The following is a 22,452-nucleotide window of genomic DNA, read 5'->3' on the forward strand; positions in this document are numbered from 1 at the left end:
AGTTGCTTGTTCAAATTTGGAATTTGACTGTAGAGAGAACTTTAAAAATTGTCAACCCTACCAACCGATGCGTAAAATAATTACACTTTTAGTGTGTTCAATTGCTGTTTACCGTATCTGTGTTCACACACCAAAAATAAATTTTCTTGGATATTTATCCAGCATCGATGAACCTAATTATGAACTCGAAACGAATTCAAGATTCAGCACGATTCAAAGATTAAAATGCCGGTTTTAAATATATGTCAAACAAAGTGTCATGCTCCATTAAATATATTAAACAAATTGACAAAATCGTGGACTATTTATTGCGCTAGCGTTAGAGGAATTTATTTTTAACTTTTAACATCAATGTTTTAGTAAAATGTTTTCATAATACCAATCGGTAGTAACGCCTTAATTTCCGTTAACAAGCCAACCATGTAATATGTGTGTGTCGAATTACACCGAAAAGTAGAGAGAAAAAAAGTGATGCGAAGAACGGGAAGAAAATGCAGAAGGAAAAAAAGGCCCACCGTAAAGCTGAAATAATATGTAACGGTAGGAGGACACAGATACTGCGACACTATTATTTCAAATATTTTATGGGTAAGATATCGGCATAAAAAAGGACATCCACTGTTTCCGTTTTGTAACATCCTATGATTTGTACACAAATCCCATGCATCCGATAATGATTGTTGATGATCTTCTGGCTCTTGCTACGATGGTAAGGGGATGTTAGCTTCGTTACATTAATTGGAGTATTGAGCGATTAGATGTTTGGATTTAGTTACTGACAAATTCATTCATTCAATTTCCAGTACCTATCATTAAAGTTTGTAAGAATAGCACGAATGAATGAAAACGAAACCAAATAGCATCGAAAAGAGATAGATTAGGGCTGTTAGAAGTCAATATACCTCTGTGTGCTTTAACTTACTTGCAACGACACAATATAGCTATTTTCATAACATGAGAAAATTGTCAACCTGAGGCCGAGGTTGACAACACATCGTATGCTCAAATTTCCAGTTTAGGCACCGGTTAGGAAAAAGATTTTATTTACATGTGTGGGGTCCTCATTTTTACAGGCACTGTACATTGAATGGATTAAGATGCTGAAATGCGTATCTTTTTTCAAACTTCAAAGAGTGTTTTTGAGCAACCAACTACGGTAACTGTCTTTTCAACAGGTGTAGAATTTGTATATCCGAGCTGAAAAACAGTTACCGAACAGGTTGCTCAAAATCAACGAGTGAGTTATCGAGTATCGCAAAACTGTTTCAGAATTAATGGATTGCGTAACAGAATCCAATTCATATAGAAATTCACGCAAAATTATTCCACATAAAATCGATTATTTTAGCGGGGGAAATGGCTTAATGTTCAACTTTCGCATGGGGCAGGCAGTAAATATTTTCTATTCCTAATCTGGAAATTCGATCGGAAATTACTACAGCACGAACGTTTTCTATTTCGATTGACTTTATTCATTGTTTCGACTAAAAATACACCAGCGTATGAATGGATCTAGGTGGTAACGACAATTTTATATTAATGCTTCCGTCTCTCAGTTTAATGTCAGCTTTCAGCGAAGATCTGTAAAAGAGTTTCCACAATGTCTTACACGACTCCGTTCAATCACATTTCAAACTGCAATGACTTACCGGTTAAAAATTACTACAGCAATTGAATTATCTGGTCGTTGATAACCCACAGTTTGTACGCTATTGTGTGAACTCCGAACGTCAATTCGAATGGAATCTTCGACAATAAATCTTGAGAAATGGCCAATGATGTAGAAAATTGGCTGTTTGTAGAACTCATTTTTGCCTGGAGATAACATGTTATTGAAATTGCTTCTGCAAGCAGGTTATTCATTGTACTGAACATACTTGTCGTATTGACGATAACCGGAGCTTCTACTGTATTGTTTACATAATTTGGTCCACCAGTTTCATCGAGAACAATATTCCAATCGACCCAGCCACCCACCCAATGTGTTAAATCCTTTTGAATTATCGTTTCATCAATTAGGTCATACTCATTCATATGCGGCAGTAGCAAATAATGGAACAAAAATTGACTCACCTCAATATATGATCTGGCGTATTGTTCTGCTCTCTCCCATGAGCCGAGTATAGGTCCATGAACAGTCAATGGTTTGTCACCTATCGAGTTTTAAACAATTCATTCTAATGAGCATTTCTTCAAAACAATTCCGAAGAAGTCGGTACTGGCCATTAATTAAAGGGGGTATTTTGAGAAACCAGAATATAATTCGATTACATTATTAGCAGTCCAACGTGTGGAACGTACCTAAGCACGACTCGGTGTTTAAAATAAATTTGTCGGGAAATAGTCTGTGAGTTTTATCTAACAAAGACGGAGGAGCAATGTTATCCCAATACCAATGTACCGCAAAGCCATCCAGGTATTTGATAGCCTCTGAATGAGCACCTTGCATCTGTATTTGTAGCATCATGTTACATACAAACTGTCATGTTCATATTTAATTTACATAACCAAACCTCTTCATACCACACTGGCATCACATATCGCTGATCGTCTCCTCCAAGCAGTTTCACATTTCTAAATGGTGAATTCCGAAGTAGCGGCCCAAGATGATCTCCCACCCATTGCCCCTGTTTAAATATTTAAAAAAATCGAAAATGCTATGAACTACAGTTACGTACTTGAGTACCAGCCGTCCAGCCTAAGCTCATAAAGTGTACGAACACCCAACCAATTATTCCGTTCAAAGGTTCATTTCCTGTAGAAAAGGCCCAAAAGTTAATTCCTTTTTCGGCCATCAGTTCTAAGTATCTTTGAAATTGCAATTTTAATTACGGATTTACGTTCATATAAGGTTGTGCTCTTACTTTAAATGGTACTGTGCCCATGTAGCGTAATATTCTGATCTTAATGCACCGAAACCGGTCCAGTCATTATTCGTTTTCATCCATGGTGGAGGACTCCATGCCGCACCAATATATTTGATGTTGTCATTAGCAGATGCAATTTTTAAATCGTTCAGTTGAGATATCTGAAACAATGATGTTGTGCTAAAACATCATATTCTATTCCTAGTGCAAAACGGAAACTATTTATTACCCGCTTCAAATCTCGATCGTCTAGTTTTTGGAAATTGGATAAATTTGTATCGTGAGTCGGTAGCTCATTGTATGCCCATGGCGCCAGATCAAAATCAGAACCGCCGATTGGAATTCTCATCATATTATATCCAATTCCTTCAGTTTTCGAAAAATATGCTCTGAAAGTAGTGTGATTTAGATGAACTTACGGTTGGCTCATTGGAATAGAAGTACGACAAAAGTTTGGTAATTTGCTAATTGTTTTAAAAGATGTAACTCTCGTACTTGTAAATGTGATTCTGTAAAGATTTTGGTAGCATATCGACGATATGTGACACAGTTCCGGTAAATGCACCTCCAAATCCAAGATTTGTCTGATAAGTGTTGTTTCGATTCACTGTGATATCGGAGCTAATGGTGAGAAATCCTAAGTTTTCGAAGGAAATTATGTTTGATAGAAACGTACAGAAAATGGCGTAACAGTAACTTACTTAGAAAATTCTCGGCCGATCCTTGATTGGATAAGACTTGTGGAACTATGATATTTATCTGTAAAATGTAAAATAATCGAAAATAAAATCTCGGCAGAAAGGGCCAATACTATCACTACCGAGTTCACTACTTACTCCATACTTCGACGAATTTTTTATAAATCGGTTTCTAGACTGAAGTTTACTGTGAGTAACTTCGAATCGCAAGCCTCCCTGGAAAGTTGAAACATTTGTTTTGTTCTTTTCATGGCTGTTCATTAAAACTATTTGCCTTACCAAACTTGTAGACACCAAAACGATGTCATCCGTTTCTTTTGGATCCACATTTTCCAGAGTATCGCAGTATTCTTCGGTGCAGACACATACTATGCCTTTGGGAAATCGTTTCTGGCGACAGGGTGAGGCTAATATGATAAGTGAATAGAAAACTTATGAAAAATTTGAAAAAAGAAATCCGCCCCCAGTTGAACAAGTTCAAAATTCTCTAACATCAAATTAAGATAAAAAGTTTTTAGAAACAATTTCACAGTTACTGGTGAATATTTGATGATAAATAATTGCCTGCTATTTAATGTTATGTAGGAAAATGAAGTCTTTTGCACCTACTGGTATTGTGAACTACCAGTGAAGATGAAGAGAGAGTAGGGAATAAATCATCTTTAATCTAATCGAATCAGCGTACAGTCGACGACTTTCAAATGAGTGATTTTATTTCAGGTGATCCACTCATACAAACAAATGTCCTATTGGTCGTTTATACGGTTGAAAAATATACACGCAAGAGCATGGCAGCAAATGCGTCCATTATTTCAAAGTCGCCGACTGTAGTAATGTGTTATAGTACACCGATACTGAGAGAGTACATCGTGATATTAGTAAAACTGAGGGTAAAACATTTCCCGATAATGAATGAATTCGACGCACTTGTTCTGTTATCAACACTCGTCTTTCCTTTCAAAACATATTGTTTGCACACTAATAACAACTAAATAACATCTGTGTCGATAGTAGCTCATTGATAATTTTCGGTTGGAAACGATATTCGTACTAAATAGTTGAAGGGCATCAGAATATTCTTGCATATTTTTGCTATTCAGCCAATTGGCACCTGATTATTAAAAAAAAAAACAATTAGATTAGTTCATACGAACACCAGTTTGTTGAATCTCTTAACTTTCATTTTTTGGATTCGTTTCCAGTGAATGCATACATTCAAATATGCAAAAAAGCAATTCCTTCTTTCCCTCTTTTATTATTCTACAGGTAGAAAGTTTTGAGAAACAGGTGTACTGAACGGCTTAAAATAATATTATGATTCATCTCTGACTTCTCCGGTATTTACAATCGAAAACAAAACATTTGGTCATTGTACTGCATTTATTTCGTCACATCTAACAGATATATTCATTGCCACTTAGTATCATTGACTCAAATTATCACATTTTGAATTGTGGTCAATGGTACAAAGTGACAATGAATATCACATCTGCTACATCTGACGAAATGAATGCAGCACAATGTACAATGAATTATGTATGATCAATAAACTCTGAGAAAAAGCGAAATTGCATATCTCCGCCTACAGTTATGCTAGTAAAGTAATCAGTGTATAATGTAGCAGATAGATATCTTATTCAGAAAATCTATGCTGAATTGAATAATGTTGCGTCATTACATCAAAGCAATTGAATCTAAGGAGATTCGAACGATTGTGGCTTTACACAGCACTGCTTCTAGCATGATCATAGAAAATATTCGGAGGCTGATGATATCACAGTAGGCACTGTAGACGCTTGTTTTCGTTGTAAGAGTTAAAACATACAATACAAACAATCCTAAGTGGTAGCTCTTTTCACCGAAGCCTCCAAATTTGACAATTCAGTGTTCATGCTAGGAGCAGTGCTGTGGGCTCTATCATCTAAGTTGTATTCACCGTACGATATATTCGCTGTGTTAACGATCGTTACAATCTTCAAGAATTCAAATTTCAAAAAATGAGTAAATTGGTTTGGTGTCAACAAATGGTTAAGGGGATGATTATGCAAAAGTCGGTATTTTTTACTACTTCACCATTATTTCGATTCCCAGTCCATCCCCTCGCTGGACATCCAAAATGGAAGATTATTAAAAATTAGATTTGTCGACTTTGTCAATTAAAAGTGTGGCTATTCATTCAGAATTTTTAGTTTGAAACAAAAAGAGATTTTTAAACAAATATTTCCAACTATCTATATGGATGTCCACAAGTCTCTGACTCTCCCCATCTGTTCTGTCCAACTTCGTCCAGTTTTTATGAACCCCCCTTTAGACCCTAAAGCCTAAAGTACACATCCCGCGGTTAATAATAAAGACATTGTATATGGATGGCTATTTAGATACGCTGACTTGATACACACCAAGGCAATACATTTTTTTCTTCATTATTGCTTAAACGACTACTTACCGTGAATAACAATCGCACTGGAGATACATAAAATAAGCACTAGACTCGATTTCATATTTGCATTTGCTGGAAGACAATCACAATTTCTAACAATTACCAATGCACAATCACTGTATCATAAACGGCAGTTACATTATTCACCCTCTATCAATTGAATCACACTTTTGTAGAGGCGAAACTAATAACTATGTAAATTGGGACTGGGCCAAAGTAATTTTTTTTAAATAAATTTATTCAATCAAATTGTTAAAACGGTCAGAGCAATTTCACATCAACATTGCGAATGTGCGCGATCGACAGTCACATTCGTCTTTAATGAAGTGGTACCGGTTATCGCAATTCAGCCGCAGATGTTTACAAAATTTTAAATGCGTTTGTTGTATAGGTCTTTTTTTCGGTTTCTTATCTTTCGTTAACAACATAACATATACAGTTGTTGTGCTTCGCAGTGCTGCAAGTGATGGTATATAGGACTAGGCAAATATATTTCGTCAATTTGAAGGATTGCTCGATTCACTCTGTACGTAAATATACATTAAATTAATGTATTTGCTATTAAGATTAATGCTGTATCATGTATGGTCATGAAAGAGTTGACAAAGTCAACTATTACTCACGTTCGATTTGCTTCGATCGTATGCGTAACTGTGATTGTGAAAAAAGTGTACATAAGAGCACGATTACACGATGAATGAATTAATAATTTATTTTAAAAGTTCCCTTTATAACACAAATTTGGTTGAGTCTGCCGCACTTTATTGTATGCTATTAATCCGTTGAAATCAATGGGTTGCATATTTTTTTTACTCAAATTGACCAACTTTTTACCATTTTATTCTTTCCCTTGCAACATAATTTTAGCGGTTAAGATTGAATAGAAAGACTTGACAATAATATTCGGAATATTGAAATCAGTCAAAAAACGCAAGTCCTTTATCTTACTTACAAAATAACTGATATCGCTGAGGGTGACGCATTGTGCGTCGTACGCAAAAGTTCTATCAACAAAAAATTGACTCAAAAAATTTGTGAAAGAAAATTTTACAACAAGAAATTTGAGTCGCAAGTTGCAGATGATTCGGTTTTCTTTCGTTTCAATTTTTTCAGTACATTTTTTAACAATTTTCCTAACAATTCGTGTGGATTCCTAGATTCCAGATATCCTAGTTTGGGGGTCGTTAAAGTTAAGGGGAAAAAGTCAAAAAGTTGCTGTAAATATGCTCCTCCGTCCTCAAAAAATTTTGTTAAACCATTTTTGGTAGTGCACTTGCGTCACGCCCGCTTACTAACATGCGGACATCATTATTTTGATGTAACACATTAAAACCCTATCGTTTCTCGGTGAACTGTTTCTTTTTCTTTGTTGTGAAAAACGTTCTGTTTACTTCAGAAAAAGTTGGAAATAACTTTTTCACAACGCCGGTGAGAAAACAATCTTTTTCTCACCTCAACTGAAACTTCGGTACAGCTTGTTCTGAAAAACGTTGTGTTGAACACATTGACATTTCATTTTGTTGAGTGACACTCGAAATGATCTCCCACTTTTTTCCGTAGGTAAACAAAAAACTAGTGCACACGATACTTTCTGCAAACGGACGATCGAAATTGACGAGAGCAAAGGTAGTTTGTTCGATCTTATGGAATTCGTCTTATTGAGAAATGTAACGTTAATGCGGATTGTTCGATACCTTTAAGTTACATTTCTTAAAAAGTATGAATTCCTCAGGATCGAGTAATCCGCCTTTTCGAAAAATGTGGATCTAGTCGTGGTCTACATTTTTCTCCATTTCACCAAAAATGAGCCATCATGGCATCATGGTGAAAAATCGATTTAAAGAATGTCTTGGCCAGGAATATGTCAGTAAGTTTTATGATTCTTTCGTAGAAGGACGAATTCCCTATGATCTAACGAAACGGCTTAACGTTTCATTTCGTAGAAGCATGAATTCCCTCGTATTCTACAAAACGCATTTATGTTATATTTCGTAAAAGGACTAGTATCAAACAACCTGTCTTTGCGTTGTATTTTGTAAAATGACGAACTCATTAAGATCGAACAGGATTGTGTTCAAAACAAGTTTAATTTTTAAAATATCCGGATTTTTTGTTCAAATTTTAATTTTTCTGGGTGCCAATAGTCTCTTTATAATACTGTGGCACCGGGTGCCGATTCGGGAAAACCTGACATTTCATAATAAAAAATCATGGCAAAATATGTCGTATTTCAGTTGCCCGGTGCACAAATCTACTTTTTGTTGAAAGCGAACATATTCGTGATCATTTTCGCACTTTTTTCAAAAAGAATTCTGGTGAAAAGATACACACGCGGAATTTTGAAAACCAACACATTTTCGGTTTCTGTCCTTTACTTGAGTTTCTGATTTTTCCATATAAAAATACGTGTAAAATTCGCAAAAAAACCAGTAAAACGCGAAACAGAAAATGTGTCGGTTTTCAAAATTCCGCGAGTGTATCACCAAAAAAATCTAAAATACAGTATTTAATGTGCTTTTAAGCAAACCATCCAAGATTCTTAAAAGGTACTGTTCCCCAAATGAACTGTTTCATTGACATACTGAAAGCCTCAACCTTCACTAGAACCTCGAAAATTGAAAATTTAATAAATTTTATCTAAAAATACATTTCAACTATAACCAGCGTTCAGTACAAGCAGGACATTGTTTATCAAACTTCATATTAGCAAGAATATTTTTCCGAACAACGGATTATCGTAAAACTTTAAGGGCGAATGCTACACTTCAACAAACGTATACACTATACATATCTGGCAGACATCGTCCAACTGAGCATATATAGCAATAATTCACTTTAACAGATGAACCCGATCTATTTTTTATTGTAAATTGAAATTGATATTGTGCTTTGTATTCGTCTAGATTCACTGAACGGAATAAAACAATTACACATCATCGTAAGCACATTATACGACAAAATTATACTGAATAGTGGTTCGAATTTAATTTAAATTTTCAATGGAGGAAATCTGAATTAAATAAAAATCTAATAAACGTCGGAGACAAGCGACTGCTGTAGGTATTTGAATGATAAGAATTCACAGTAGAATTAAATAGTGTTAAGAAAATTCCCTTGGAAACACTTTCAAAGTGAGACTTCTTTGAATTTAATGTTACGCTAAATTAACGCTATTAAGCTTTAGTATTCCAAAAATTTCATGTTTTACTTCTAAAATTACACTTAACAATACATTGAAACGAAACCAACCAAATATTTTGTCTTGTAAATAACTCGCTAGCGCATCACAGTGTTATTAGAATCATATAATAATGTTCGTCAACTTCATGGCGAAATCTAGTGTGAAAAGGGATGTATAAAAGGGAAAATTTCCTGTCGATCATTTTATTCGATTTTATTCAGTTCAGAGGAAGCACTTGTTGCTCGCATACACTTTATTTTAACTCAATTTGTGATTATGATAAATTTGTATCTAAGTTGGAATAAATGGGCATTTGAAAGTGGTGTACAGTGATTTTGGCTAGCAATACCATCTCAGAATGTGCCACTACAAAAATAGAACGTTCCAGGCATTTCTTATTTATCTTTCGCTGTTGTTGGACAACATATTGTTGACTGTAATTGGTAAGTGTTTCAATTTGGACAGTGGGTGAAAAAGCGGCGAGGAAAATTTATTCGGTTCGGAATATTCCTATATTTAAAATTGTTGCTGAGTGTCGTTTGTGGACTTTTTCTGTTCCATTCAAGAATAGAAGAGTGACCTTGAACCAAGTATGTACGAGTGAAAAAATTTTGAAGTAAAATTTTCGCAATCTGAAAAATTCGATCGATAAAAATGTTCTAGTCTAACATGGGAACATTCTCTTACTGCGTGTGTGACGCTACATTCCACCCGTTAAATTTATTTCGAATCTACGTCTGACCAATAACATTATTCCAGTGCCGATACTGCCAGATTATTTGTCGCACTTAAATTACGATGGTTTCGTCAGTATGCCGAACAGCTTAGTTTACAAAAGCTTCGATTTGCATTATGTTCCGACCATACTTGGGAAACATCCGCTCGCCGGAAATTCGATAATAAATTTCACAATCTCGAACAACAAAGACAGATTATTGGAAGAGCTAATTGCTCAAGATGTACAAAAGGACCAGAAGGAACATCTGGGCGACGAAAATAGTTCGATTGGAATTTTACTCGCTGCAAAAGCACTCGTTCAACTAGTTGTCACTCCGATTGTAGGACATTTGACTGTGCGTTGTGGGTATTTGATGCCTGTTGTTTTCGGGACAACATGTCTGCTGGTAGCTTCGCTAGGTACGCTCTCTGAACATTTTCAAATTTAGAGCATATTCACTGATTAACAATTTAATTTAGTATTCGCCATCGGTGTCTCGTATTATGCATTACTCTTCGCTAGAGCACTGCAAGGTGTCGCATCGTCCTGCATTGGCGTATGTGGAATGAGCTTAGTGGCTCAGCTCTATCCGGAAGAGGAGAAGCGTTCGAAGGTAATGGGTGTCGTTTTGGGTAGTATTGCGCTTGGAGTTTTGTTGGGATACCCATTCGGTGGTATACTTTATGATTTTGTGGGAAAATCAGCTCCGTTTTACATTTTGTCAGTCATCATTTTTGCTGTTTTGGGTAACGAGCACAATTTTTAACTTTTCAAGAAGTATGAATCCATAAATTACCGTCCTTGTTTTAGTATTGCAACTTTTTACAATGGATCTGAAAAATCATCGATCTGAGGTATACGATTTGATTATGCCGTCAGGTGCATCATTTCATGATATATCCATCTTTCGCAGTTTTTTCCAAGCTATGAAAGCTCGAAATGTTGTGTTCTGCTGACGGATGGAACGATTCTAAAAATTGCGGCTGCAATTTTAATCTCAACATCAGCCATGGCGATTTTAGAGCCATGTCTACCGATTTGGTTGATGGAAAACTTACACCCCAAAGTAAATTGTGTTTTCAGTGCTCAAATGATACATCAATTTACCACGCTGGTTAATTTCAGAAATGGCAAATAGGAACCGTATTCATACCAGACTCAATCGGTTACTTCATCGGAACCAATTTCTTTGGATCTATCGCATTCAAAGTGGGACAAATCAAATTATCAATCGTATCGTTAATACTTGTTGGTGTATCGTGCTTCCTAGTAAGAGAAACGACAACATAGGGTAAACTGGTCAGTTAAGAGTCCCTGCCAGTTACGAATACTGAAAGAGAAAGGCTGGTTACACGATTTGTGTAACTCGATAGGAGATAAAAGTATAGGGGCTCGTAACTGAATTTGTAAAGGACTTAACTGACCTGTTTACCCTATATTCGATACGGATCACCTAAAAAAATTGATTTTCAGATACCAAATGCACAAACTGTCGTCGGACTACTAATACCCCACTTCACTTTGGGTTTAGGAATCGGAACATTGGACGCGGCTCTGATACCCTATATGGCAACGTTAGTTGATTTGAAATACAGCGATGATGAATCAACGGGTAGTGAGTTTTTATAGAAACAACTGAAAATACTGAAGAGTATACTCAAGCATTTCATTGACCATTCAGGTGACACTGTGTCCAGTTACGGTTCAGTTTATGCCATCCAGCAAATATCTGTCAGCTTAGCTTATTCAGTGGGACCAATTTTTGGCGGTGAAATGGCACAATATTTTGGTTTCTACTGGTTAATGGTAATCGTAGGCACACTAAACATCGTCTATGGATTATTGTTGCTGATTTTATTCACCGATTGGCAAAGCAATGTAATAAAACCGCGGACGGGTACGATCGCAATTCTCATTTTTCTCATTTTATTCATAATTTTCAGAACTCTCTGAGATCGAACAAAGAAATTCTGCTGAACGATTACCATCAGCCGTCTAACCCGCATAAACGATTTTATAACAGCATGGAAGTACCATAATAAATGGGGTAAGAAACGATTCGTTCTGAATTGTTTGAAAATCGATAAAATCACTTCCCGAGAATGTGTGTCTTTTTATAGACATTTTCCGCTACAGTAACCAATTAAATGTTTATCTTCATCGTACAGGATTTCACATTTCGATGAATGGTGTTCCTGTTTTCAGAGTTATAATACAACCGAGTGAACAAGTGGTTTTTTTACACGAAGGCATAAACTTAGTGTGTAGTGGTGACTAGATGTTAAATTGATGCGTTTGTTTGCAGTTGATATAACAATAAATTGACCTATATTTCCGGAAGATATTGTGCCATTGAAATTGAATGTATAAATCGTTGCTGGAGTTGCTCTTGTTTCACTATCTTAGAGTTTGCTTTAACACAAATACACAACCGGGATCATACAATCGAGAGAGTGTAACCCTTAAATCGATGTTGGCAATCTTCGATCGTTGTGTTATATGGCGTTGCCATTAGAATTAGCAGAATTACCGTTATATTTTTTCGCGTTATTGGTCGAAATTGAGTGAAATAACTGTAAGTTCCGTTTCTGGAATATATATTTTTTCACAAAGTAAATCAACCTGCAACAATTTCTTGCATTGGTTTGAACTTAGGCAATTCTTATTACTTAGGAAGCTGGTGGTTATAAAATACGAGACCGTTGTGCCATTGAAGAGATTTGATCCGATCAGTTATGAAGATGATGACAAACTCCATCGACGAACTTTGTAGCGCACTGATAGTGCAATGTACTTGTCTTCTCAGCTGAACTTGTAACGGTATAAACAAAGATTCGAATATTTTTATCCGGAAATATCACCCGGTAGTGTTTCTTGAAGCAAGAATTGTTAATGAGGTTTTTTCTTCGAGATTTTGAGAAAAATTGGTAAGTATTACTGCCGTACGCCGTGGCCAGGAAATGGTTGTTTTCGTCAATATAAAATATGTTTCCCAACATCAACCGTTGAAGGAAGACATACAACGTTTTAAAAAAATCATAAATTTCTGCCGTTTATTTTTGTTGCACCCGTAGAGTTACACTCGAGAGGTGGCATGGTGGCGCTGATGCTAATCGGCACCTAAAAATTACATGGGCACGCAGACATGTTTAAAAATGACAGCGCCACCATGCCATCTCTCGAGTGTAAATCTATGGCTGCACCATTCCAATCACAAACAGCCCAACATTAGACAGTTTTCGCAAATGACTTATAATTTATATGAATAGGTCAAGTTATAAGCTGGAAATTATAAGTCACATCTTCATACAGGAAGTTCTGGAATGTCCAACTTATAAGTCATTTGAGTAGACTTCTATTACGAAGACACTGTTTAAATCTTGATGAACGCTTCAGAGAGAATTGAAAAAAATCTTTTGGTTATTCAAATATTTCCTTTTTATTAAATTTATTCAATGCGTTTGCTGCATTTGCATTTCTTTTGCGGTTAACAATGTTCGAAATTTTGGTTTTAATTTTTTTTTTTTAGAAATAATAGAAAACGAAAGCTTAATGATGGGATAAATTACTGTGCCGTCTTTTTTGGAGGATTTTTCATTTCTTCTTCTTCTTACAAAGGACGTAACTCAGAGCTTATTTTAAGGAAATTAATTTCCAAAAATTTCCAAAATTTCACAAAAACTCTTAAAATTTCCAAATTTTGTTTTCTGTTTGATCTCATTTCGAAGTAATCAGTTAAGCTCAAAGACATGAAAAACAACTAAAAAGGCAGTAAATACAACATTTACGATGCAATCTGTTGTGTTTTTAGATGAAATGACGAAAAGTGATGGAAAAATTTTGAGAATTTTTGGAAATTTAATTTCCTTAAAATAGGCCCTGGTAACTACAATATCTTTCGAACACGACCGATCTTCATAAAACGTTTTTTTTTGTCTGAAAAATAAAACAATTTCTGATTTTTTGAGCTGATTACCGACTGATATGATCAAAACAACCGATTCTGCATCGTGAGACGGTGTGACATGAAAAAGGGTTCGAAATTTCAAAATACCTCCTTCTGTGTAATATTTTTAAACATGTCATGGGCGGCCCATGATGGGCCGAGATCAACAGAGAAACTTTCATTTTACAATTACATATGTCGTATGGAGGTCTTACATTTTGATACTTTGAAAAGTTGCACATCATTGTACATTGACCTACTTCGAGATCTTTTGCCTTCGACAAAAACATTTTTTATTGATCTGTTAGTATCAGGGTTTAGTTTAGTAAAAAAAATGGTTTGCCTCAAGTTCCATGGGGTGTCCTTAAAGTTTGTAGAATTTTTCTTGGAGAATCGGAGAGATGGTAGTTACGCACTTTAGTAATGTCGCCCTCGATCTCAATCTATGAAAAAGCCATCGAAAATATTTATCATTATGAAGTGAAAAGGAACGGATAAATGCAATGAAATCGGTAGCGCAAAATATAAATAAAAATCCACAATCATTATCGAATTTTCTTCCTTTTTTGGCAAAATTCCTGTACTTTTGACTCAATTTATCGGATTTTTTTAGCATTTCGTAGACAATAAAAAAAAGTCAGAATCATATTTTAGGCCGATCGGGTGTAAAAACGACTGTAGAATTTCACTTATGTCACCTCGACTAGCGAGAGAGAAAGTGATGTAATTCTTGTCTGTATACCCTTAACGTATGTGAGGCGTTTCTTGGTTCATTGAGAACAGTTCCATGTTAGGTATTGAAAAATTAATTCAGTCGTTTCTTGAAGTGTGGCACGACAGTTTATATAAATGGCGTGATTGTCAGTGTCTTTGAATTGAATATGAAACTGCCATAAAAAAAAGTCTACTAAAAATACATTCACTTCGCGTTATTTCAGCCTGAAGTCGTCCAGAGCTCGGAAAAGGTCTCGGGTTCGAACTGAGTTGAATCAGACCTAAAAAATTCAGATTTTTTTTTTCAAATGACCTGAACCTGATCTGATTTATGGTTGACCTGAACTGAGTAAAATTGTATTTAACAAAAAAAATGCGTAATCGGCAACCCCTCAGGTCAGATCAGATTTTCTCAGGTCTAATCAGGTGCCAGGTCAAATCAGTGTCAGATATTAAAATTCAGGTTCAGGTCAATTCAGGTTTCAGAAGTTTTTAGGTCAGGTTTCACCTTCCGATACGTACAATAGTAGAGACATATGGAATGGAAAATGCCTGGTGTTGAATAACAACCACTTCATTTACATCCACTGTTGCACCCACCCACAAACAATTGTTATTTTTCAATACCAGAAGGAGGAAATAAGAAAGGAGAAAATCGGATACCCGAAAATTTCTTTGATCCGAGCCATAAACATAGTCAATAGAAAGACCTTGCCATACGTTATTGACATTGGTTCTATTAAGTATTTCCTGTTGGTTAAATTTTCGTTATTTGCAACGAATACATTCCCAAATAGTTTTTTTTTAGTCGTACAAGTTTGAAAGACAAAAAAATTGTGAAATTTAAAGTCGACAATTAAAAGTTGTCGAAGAAATTTCTCCGAAAGTGCTGAAACTTACTGTTTCCCTTAGAGCGATTTTCGCTCTGACTGCATCATACAATTGAAAAAGAAAAGAATTGAAACTTAAACTCGAATTTAATTTAATTTATTCAATCAAAGCCATTCATCCTATAATATTCGAACTGATCGAAGTGTCGACCATTTTGGACGGCAGTTTTTTTTTATTAAATAAACGAAATGACCATGACTGATTTATTGTTAACAATTTTAATAGGAATTCTGGCATTGACAAAACATATAAATTGCTAAGTTAAAGTATAAATATCACAAAATGATCGATAAAGTAGACTTAAAAAAAAAATAATAATTTTCAATTCGAAAACAAAATGGAAACATTTAACAAAATAATGATTCGTTTCTTACTTGAACAAAATAATAAAAAAAAAAATGGAAAAATAATTATTTTAACGATCAACAAATCTATTTTAATCTTAGCTAATGATACCCGCGTACAATTCTCATTTAAATGACTCATTCTTTGCGACGCCTAACATCCATCCATACACACAAAGACCATTTCGACTGATTTGATTGCTAAAATGTGTTACGCAAATTGATTGAATTTGAGTAAAATATTATCCCTAAATCGATATAAGTATCGCACATTTAATTATTTGTTTGAGGACAAAATGAAAGATTTTCTTTTAAGATAGAGAATGACAGAAAAATTCGCCTACAAATTAAACAAAAAAAAAAAAGAAAAAAGTATTTTTTCTCTTCAACATACAAAGCTAAGTTAAGGTACAATCACATTTCGAAATAAATTATTTCAAAAATATTATTCAACAAAAAAATTAAAGGCAATGCGTGATTGTATGATAAATTCTATTGATTTTTTCCTTATGTTCTCCGGTCTCTTTTGTATTAAGTTAATGATTTTAGCTAGCTGCTGATTTTCAATTCCATTTTTTTTAAGTTAATTTTTATGTGAAATGAAACCAAAGCTAATTATTTTTATTTCCTTATTAAATTGAGCGCATCAGCGTGTTTTATGGATCTTCTTACGATTATTTCATAAATTTTATTCCTTTTCATATTTACTAATATATTGACTTTGACTAGGAAAAGTTTTTACCTTTGCTTTTCCTTATTTCTCTTCTTCTTCTTCTTCAAATAATTGGACACATCGAAAGTAATAATTCTTTTATAAGCAACTATGGAGGGAGGAGTAGTTGATTCATTGCTTCAAGTTTGTTGTGGAAATTTTCCAACAAACCCACCAACTTCAAACAGAATCCACGTGAAGCTGGCACAAGTGAAAAGTCCGGTTGTTGGGCATTTGGCGACACCGTGGCGGTCGTTGACATATCCATCCAATTTTTTATGCGATTGCACATCTTTTCACCGCGTTCGCGAAAATGTTTGATGATTTCGTCGCGAAACACTTCCGGCGGATTGGCGATGACCTTTGTCATCGATTCGACCAGTTTTAGTACGACCATTTCATTGTACATGCGAGAGTTTTCGATGCCCTGTTGAGTGCCTAAAATGGGGTGATGTTAAAATCGAACGGAAATTACGATCCCGGTGATACAATGAATTCGTTGGAATTGAAAGGAAAATGTCCAAGGGGTCGGTCGTTCAAAAACTAAGTAATGCAAGGAGGAAAGAGACTTGCATAACGGTCCAGAGATTTTTATTTTTTAGAAATTTTCATTCATTTGCGTGACAGGGGAGTCTCGATAATCCTGATATTTGCGTTACCTAATTTATGACCCGAGCAAACTTCAAACCATTCTACAAACTCACCTCTCTGCTTCTCGTATCCAGCTTCATTATAGTACGGTTCAGAAACCAAAATCAGTCCCTGAATGGAAACGATGACCTGCAACAGTGTACTGCTTGCACTCCACATCTCTGAACCTTTACCATGCCATGTACCCAACAGTGAAACGCAAACTTTCCCATCTTCGTATAAATTCGGATTTAGTCGATCCGAACAGAAGCTAACGTAGTGGCATAGTGGCGGTGCGCGTGGATAGTCTTTGCCCAATTGAAAATCGAACAGAAACAATCCATCCTCGTATGGGGTCTTTGTCGGTCCCTCGATCATCACACTCAGCAAGTCCAGACGATCGCCGTACGTTTTCACCCACACGCCAGCTGGTAGCGATGTTCTCAACAATTTGTGATCGAATCGAATCGCTCGCGAAAATTGCGGACTTGATGGATGGCACACGGTCAAATTGAATTTGTGCGAAGTTGGAGCATTTTCTAAAACTACAAAACATTCTGAAGGCACCGGATTAATCACGGAATAATTCGTTTCGATGTCCACATTATCGGCAACAGTTGGGACATCTTCGGTTACGGTACAATTGGCGTCATCATAAGGCCCTAATTCTCTTGAAACGTCAGCCTCGTCGATGGTTACGTCGTTTATCACGTACGACTCTTCGATTTTTACGGAATCGGTTGGATTGGTGTTCACTCGTTTGTTAATCTGCAAATGAATTTGAGTCAAAATCGAATATCACAACGACATAACAGACTATTGTCATGGAAAACTGTTTAGCAATCAATGGATACTAACCTCTTGCAATGCCTTAAACAGCTGCACTTTCATTAGAGCACATAGACGGGCACAAACCGATTCGGGCAATTCATCGGAACCAAAATCAATACTGCAACAGGAATTTGATGTTTGATCGTCTGTTGGCTTAGTGTCTGTCAAGTCACTGGAGCTGCAACGGCTTCCCTCTCCCCACTCAGTCTTGGAATGATTACCGGAATCATGAGATCTGTTCAGATCTTGATGGCTAACAGTAAGGTGATTGCTGTCATTCAACTCTCTAGCAGTGCAGTCCTTGTGCGGAATGCTGGTCGATTCGGATAGGCTAAATGTATCAAATGAACAGTTTTTCGTATCTGACGATGAATTCAATGAGCTGACTGTTGTTTCATCGAGTGACTTCATCTCTTGCGATTGTTTTCTCCAAGTAGACTGTTCGGCGACATCTACTTCAATCCGCACCATGCCACACAGTTTTCGGAAGGTTGGCTTAACCGACTTGGTGGGCGATTTTACCACATTCGTTTCATCTGAACCGAAAAGTCGATTTTTGTGGTCAAGTACTCGTGCGGCAGTTGTAGTTGATGCCGAAGTTGAACCGTGACGAACTCTCTCTAATAAACCATTAAAATTGTCCGTATGGAAGAAGGTTGTGTTCATCAAGCGATCAATGAAGCGACATTTTTTGTACACTTCCAACAGTTTACGGACAACGCCATCATTTTCCAGCTTCGGATTCAATTTAAACATTTCTTCCAGATGTGCCATAGCTATACGAGCACGTTCCAAATTATACGATAATTGTGGCCTTAATTGAGTATCAGTCTGCGATCCTGGCTCGCTTGTTTCACTTTCAGTTTCCCATTCGTCGTCATTTTCCGAATCACCGATCCAAAAACTATCTTCCGGTTGGCCGACTTCAAATAGATCCTGCGGCCAGCACATACTAACATGACCATCGGCCCACCACACTTTAACACGACCCTCGGCGTAGTTGTCTATGACCTGACCGACATAGTCGTTAATTTTGCCGTCGGTGCACTTGGACTCATCTCGTTCGAAATTGGCAACCCGAAGGACAATCATTCCGGGTCTAAATTGGAAGTCTGGGTGATCTTTTAGATCGTACACACTTGCTTCGGCTTCATTCAGAAATTGTGGACGACTTTCACTGTGAAGCAAATAAATGCCGGCAAATGTAATCAATATCGATCTTGTTCGTCGCAGTTTCTTTACCTTGACGTGTCCGACATTGTGTATGTGCGAAACCATTTAACCATTGCCGTACGACCGTTATGATCGACGCTCTGAATTACACCATAATTACGATAAGCCAAATCGTTGCATTCGCTACCTGACAGTACAAAGTCCCCAGGGAAGAATTCCTGTTGAGATTAACAAACCCAATCAATTGGTCAATTGAGGTTGTGGCAAATGATTTGACTTGATTTACATGTTCATCCAAGTGGTGGATGGGATACAGGTGGCGTGACGAAATACCAGATTCGATTGTGCCGTCTTGCCATACAACAGTCGCTTGACTATAAACTACGATTGCTTCGGTGACGATATCATCGCCCACCTTCGGTGGATTCGAATTACTTTTGTTATTGCTACGTTTTTTCAGTTTCTTATCCTGCTTGTAAAGAAGAAGACGAAGGCGCGTTAATTACAGAACAATCGTTGGGAACAAACAGATCAAAAAGGTATCTCACCTTCTTCGAAAGTAACGGGGACCGTTTCGGACTGCTACGGGGTGTAGGCGTTGAACCGCGTGACGATGCGGTGGTCACATCCGAACACGAATCGTCATCCTCGTCCTGATCCGTCCAGCCGTCTTCATCATCATCATCTGCAGCGGCATTCAAATGCATATCGTCGAATTGACGCTTCTTCTTGATGGCCGCCTCGAAGTGCTTTTTCGCATTCGCTTCGAACATATCACAATTGTTACATCTGCCGTTGTGAACCGTTAGTGAGCACAGTTTCAATTTGGGCGAAAAGTTGATTTTCTTATCGCCGTCGAATTTCAGTGATTTTTCTTCCAGCGGTAATGGTTCAACGATTTTAATTTTCTGCTGATTTTCGGTGGGTTTTTGATTGTGCAAAATTTTGTAGTTGTCATCTGTGAGAGGGGAAAAACAATTGAATTCCTCCGAAGACAAAATGACAAAATGCACCGCAGTACTGAATATCATTGTCGCACGCATTTCGCATACTCACAACATGTACTACGCTCCTTCCTCCATTGCGATTTACTGGTTAAATTAACTAGATCTTTCTCTTCAATCTTAAGGTATTGCATGTCGTTTATTTGCAGCATCGACGATTCAAATAGGTTCAGCCGCTTCAGTCGTTTGAGATCATTACCCGTAACGTATGCATTCGGTTGACTGGCTTTGTAGTCGCTTTTCGATTCAACGTTGTCACTAGCCTTACACTGCCAATACACCCGCACGCCTTCGATTTCGACACTTTCAACCGTAAACTGTGAAGGAAATTTTTGTTCCATTTTTACGAAATTCATAATTTGGGTAGTAGGTCTGAGACAACAACAACAGTAAGACACTGAGATGGTCACTGTCAGTTTCTCAATGTGAGCAAGTGTAAACGTGTAAATTCATTGAAAACGAACCTTGGTCCGTCGGTGCTGTCGATCCGGTTTCGGTGTTAACCATTGCTCGTTTTCCAATGATTGGATCGATCCAACCAACGTTTGGCCTGGATGGAATAATGTGTGATGAAAATATCCATTTATATGTTTCGAGTCTGGATCCCGTAACTTGAAAAAATGTCGGTCTGATGGTCGCACCTCTACCAATGCACCGCAAGTGGTTCTGTATAATGTTTGAAGAGAAAAAAATGTTCCTTCACCGAGATTCAGTTTGCAGCGAAACATCAATGTGATCTTACTTTAATACTAATTTCTCTTCGATGCGTTTTGTACTTCCGACCCATGAATCTAGGCAGACGACATCATCTTCAATGAATGTATCGATTGGGCGTAGACGATCTGACGAAATGTTTTTCAGGACGAACGTTGTACCCTTTATTCGAACATCAGCCGATACGAACACATGACGACAATATCCCTTTTGTGTGTCTTTGCCGGGTCCGATTCGACGAACTACATTTCCTGGCATTAACGTACGGTCAGCCAAACCAATCTGTTATCGTAAAAGATTTTTCGTTTCAATAGTGTACGTTCAGATCACTTCCGTGACAATAATTAGATAGGGCGACACGGCGTGTCAAGGTCGGTTCTGACTTTTTACTGATAAGCCGTCACACTCACAACAATAAATGAGAAAACAATCAAAATTACGTAACCTCCAAAACAGATAACAAAAGAAACCACCTGCAAACCACTTACGTATTGTTCTTCGATAACCTCTACACTGCCTTGGGGATGCCACGCAACGCGAATTTCACCTTTCTTTACCGAATCCTCATAATCACTTTCCGATTCACTATAATTGGCCTCGTAGGACTCCAAAACCAATCCAAATTTAACTCGACCATTTTTATCGAATTTCAGCACTTCATCCTCGTAAAAAAAATGATTTTCACCGAAATTTTCAGCTGACGCTGTATTTGTTGCCATTATCAATTGATCATTTAAAGTTTTGTTGTTTTCTGGTTAGTTAGACGAATATTATTTCACACACACAGTAAATTGTTTCTACTTTAATATTTCGCAAAAATAAAGGAACAAATTAATCTATTAAGCAATGACAGAACTTCATTATCGACAGAATGGATGAGTGAAGGGTAAAAAAGGACATTTTCATTTTCGAACCAAGGTGGCGCAAGAAATGTTATCCTGAACATTTTTAAAAATATTTAAAAGTGAAGACTTCGCTCGATATGCAGTTACTATTACTTGTCCACATTTCTGTTGCTTCCAATGGATTTAACCATAAAATGGAATGTCTACTGAGACGGGACTCAAAACCACAAAGAACACCGACCTTTCGAATAGGGTAACATCAATTTTCAACTATTTTCTTAGTCGTGGATGCAACCAGGTGCAAAATTTCACTATTTCCAATTTCCACGATATTTTAAAATCCGTAGAGAAATGCATTTAGTCAAATATCTGAAACCATTGTTTTCTGTATCTGCTGTGCACCATTCTTTTATTACCACCGGAATTACAGGTGAAGAACCGTTAAATGAGCTTCCATGAGATCGAAAAATTCAAAACAGCTTCGGAGTTGTAGCCCGAACGAAATGAGGGCGACAAACGAAAGTGCCTGATGATCTAACGTCCACAGCCTATATATACAACTTGTCATGTAATGAGTAAGAAAATTTCGGTAATTTTGACCCAAAATGCAAGAAAATATCTTAAATGCGAAATAGTTTTTGTGCCACCGGGATAAATGCTTTTTTAGGCACTAGATGTGAATTCATTTAAATCGAGTCTTTTACTTGCCAGTCCGAGAGATGTTCAAAATATGTGTCTCCATGA

At 36.7% G+C, this 22,452-nt stretch overlaps 3 protein-coding genes across 4 annotated transcripts; 1 reads left to right on the forward strand and 2 right to left on the reverse strand.

Moving 5' to 3' along the window:
- Positions 1–1,460: 1,460 nt before the first annotated feature.
- LOC119070461 (putative glucosylceramidase 4) lies at positions 1,461–6,346 on the reverse strand. The gene is made up of 14 exons (XM_037174814.1): positions 6,012–6,346; positions 3,845–3,972; positions 3,704–3,781; positions 3,569–3,626; positions 3,363–3,504; positions 3,097–3,256; positions 2,865–3,028; positions 2,679–2,808; positions 2,514–2,627; positions 2,302–2,449; positions 2,074–2,153; positions 1,878–1,992; positions 1,650–1,815; positions 1,461–1,581 (listed from the first exon to the last, which is right to left on the reverse strand). Exons 1-14 carry the CDS (start codon positions 6,064–6,066, stop codon positions 1,485–1,487), a joined length of 1,635 nt encoding a protein of 544 aa, XP_037030709.1. The 5' UTR covers positions 6,067–6,346; the 3' UTR covers positions 1,461–1,484.
- Positions 6,347–6,465: 119 nt separating this feature from the next.
- On the forward strand, positions 6,466–12,266 carry LOC119070462 (synaptic vesicular amine transporter). 2 transcript variants are annotated; one of them, XM_037174817.1, is made up of 10 exons: positions 6,466–6,531; positions 9,946–10,323; positions 10,384–10,650; positions 10,715–10,758; positions 10,818–10,970; positions 11,030–11,173; positions 11,378–11,519; positions 11,586–11,782; positions 11,848–11,951; positions 12,073–12,266. In XM_037174817.1, the coding sequence occupies exons 2-9, from the start codon at positions 9,999–10,001 to the stop codon at positions 11,941–11,943; spliced, it is 1,368 nt and encodes a 455-aa protein (XP_037030712.1). In that variant the 5' UTR covers positions 6,466–6,531; positions 9,946–9,998; the 3' UTR covers positions 11,944–11,951; positions 12,073–12,266. The 2 variants fall into 2 exon arrangements, with proteins under 2 accessions (XP_037030712.1, XP_037030710.1); XM_037174815.1 differs by lacking the exon at positions 6,466–6,531 and adding an exon at positions 9,061–9,629.
- A 3,364-nt stretch (positions 12,267–15,630) lies between these two features.
- LOC119070463 ((E3-independent) E2 ubiquitin-conjugating enzyme UBE2O) lies at positions 15,631–21,737 on the reverse strand. The gene is made up of 10 exons (XM_037174818.1): positions 21,352–21,737; positions 20,892–21,145; positions 20,614–20,815; positions 20,202–20,466; positions 19,694–20,103; positions 19,432–19,614; positions 19,215–19,363; positions 18,000–19,149; positions 17,216–17,909; positions 15,631–16,949 (listed from the first exon to the last, which is right to left on the reverse strand). Exons 1-10 carry the CDS (start codon positions 21,580–21,582, stop codon positions 16,621–16,623), a joined length of 3,867 nt encoding a protein of 1,288 aa, XP_037030713.1. The 5' UTR covers positions 21,583–21,737; the 3' UTR covers positions 15,631–16,620.
- Between the last annotated feature and the right edge of the window lie 715 nt (positions 21,738–22,452).

The sequence above is a fragment of the Bradysia coprophila genome (genome assembly GCF_014529535.1).
Source record: "Bradysia coprophila strain Holo2 chromosome X unlocalized genomic scaffold, BU_Bcop_v1 contig_79, whole genome shotgun sequence".
Classification (NCBI taxonomy): domain Eukaryota; kingdom Metazoa; phylum Arthropoda; class Insecta; order Diptera; family Sciaridae; genus Bradysia; species Bradysia coprophila.

Excerpts from the sequence above, each read along its gene's own strand:
- LOC119070462 (XM_037174815.1), top strand. The coding sequence starts at position 9,545 with ATGTGCCACTACAAAAATAGAACGTTCCAGGCATTTCTTATTTATCTT. Across the intron at positions 10,759-10,817 it reads TGAAAAATCATCGATCTGAG|TTTTTTCCAAGCTATGAAAG; the intron begins GTATACGATTTG and ends CATCTTTCGCAG. Across the intron at positions 11,520-11,585 it reads CGATGATGAATCAACGGGTA|GTGACACTGTGTCCAGTTAC; the intron begins GTGAGTTTTTAT and ends TTGACCATTCAG.
- LOC119070461 (XM_037174814.1), bottom strand. The coding sequence starts at position 6,066 with ATGAAATCGAGTCTAGTGCTTATTTTATGTATCTCCAGTGCGATTGTT. Across the intron at positions 2,628-2,678 it reads GCTGGACGGCTGGTACTCAA|GGGCAATGGGTGGGAGATCA; the intron begins GTACGTAACTGT and ends ATATTTAAACAG. Across the intron at positions 2,450-2,513 it reads TGCCAGTGTGGTATGAAGAG|ATGCAAGGTGCTCATTCAGA; the intron begins GTTTGGTTATGT and ends CTACAAATACAG.
- LOC119070463 (XM_037174818.1), bottom strand. The coding sequence starts at position 21,582 with ATGGCAACAAATACAGCGTCAGCTGAAAATTTCGGTGAAAATCATTTT. Across the intron at positions 20,104-20,201 it reads GAAGGAGCGTAGTACATGTT|ATGACAACTACAAAATTTTG; the intron begins GTGAGTATGCGA and ends CCCCTCTCACAG. Across the intron at positions 19,615-19,693 it reads CCCCGTTACTTTCGAAGAAG|GATAAGAAACTGAAAAAACG; the intron begins GTGAGATACCTT and ends CTTTACAAGCAG.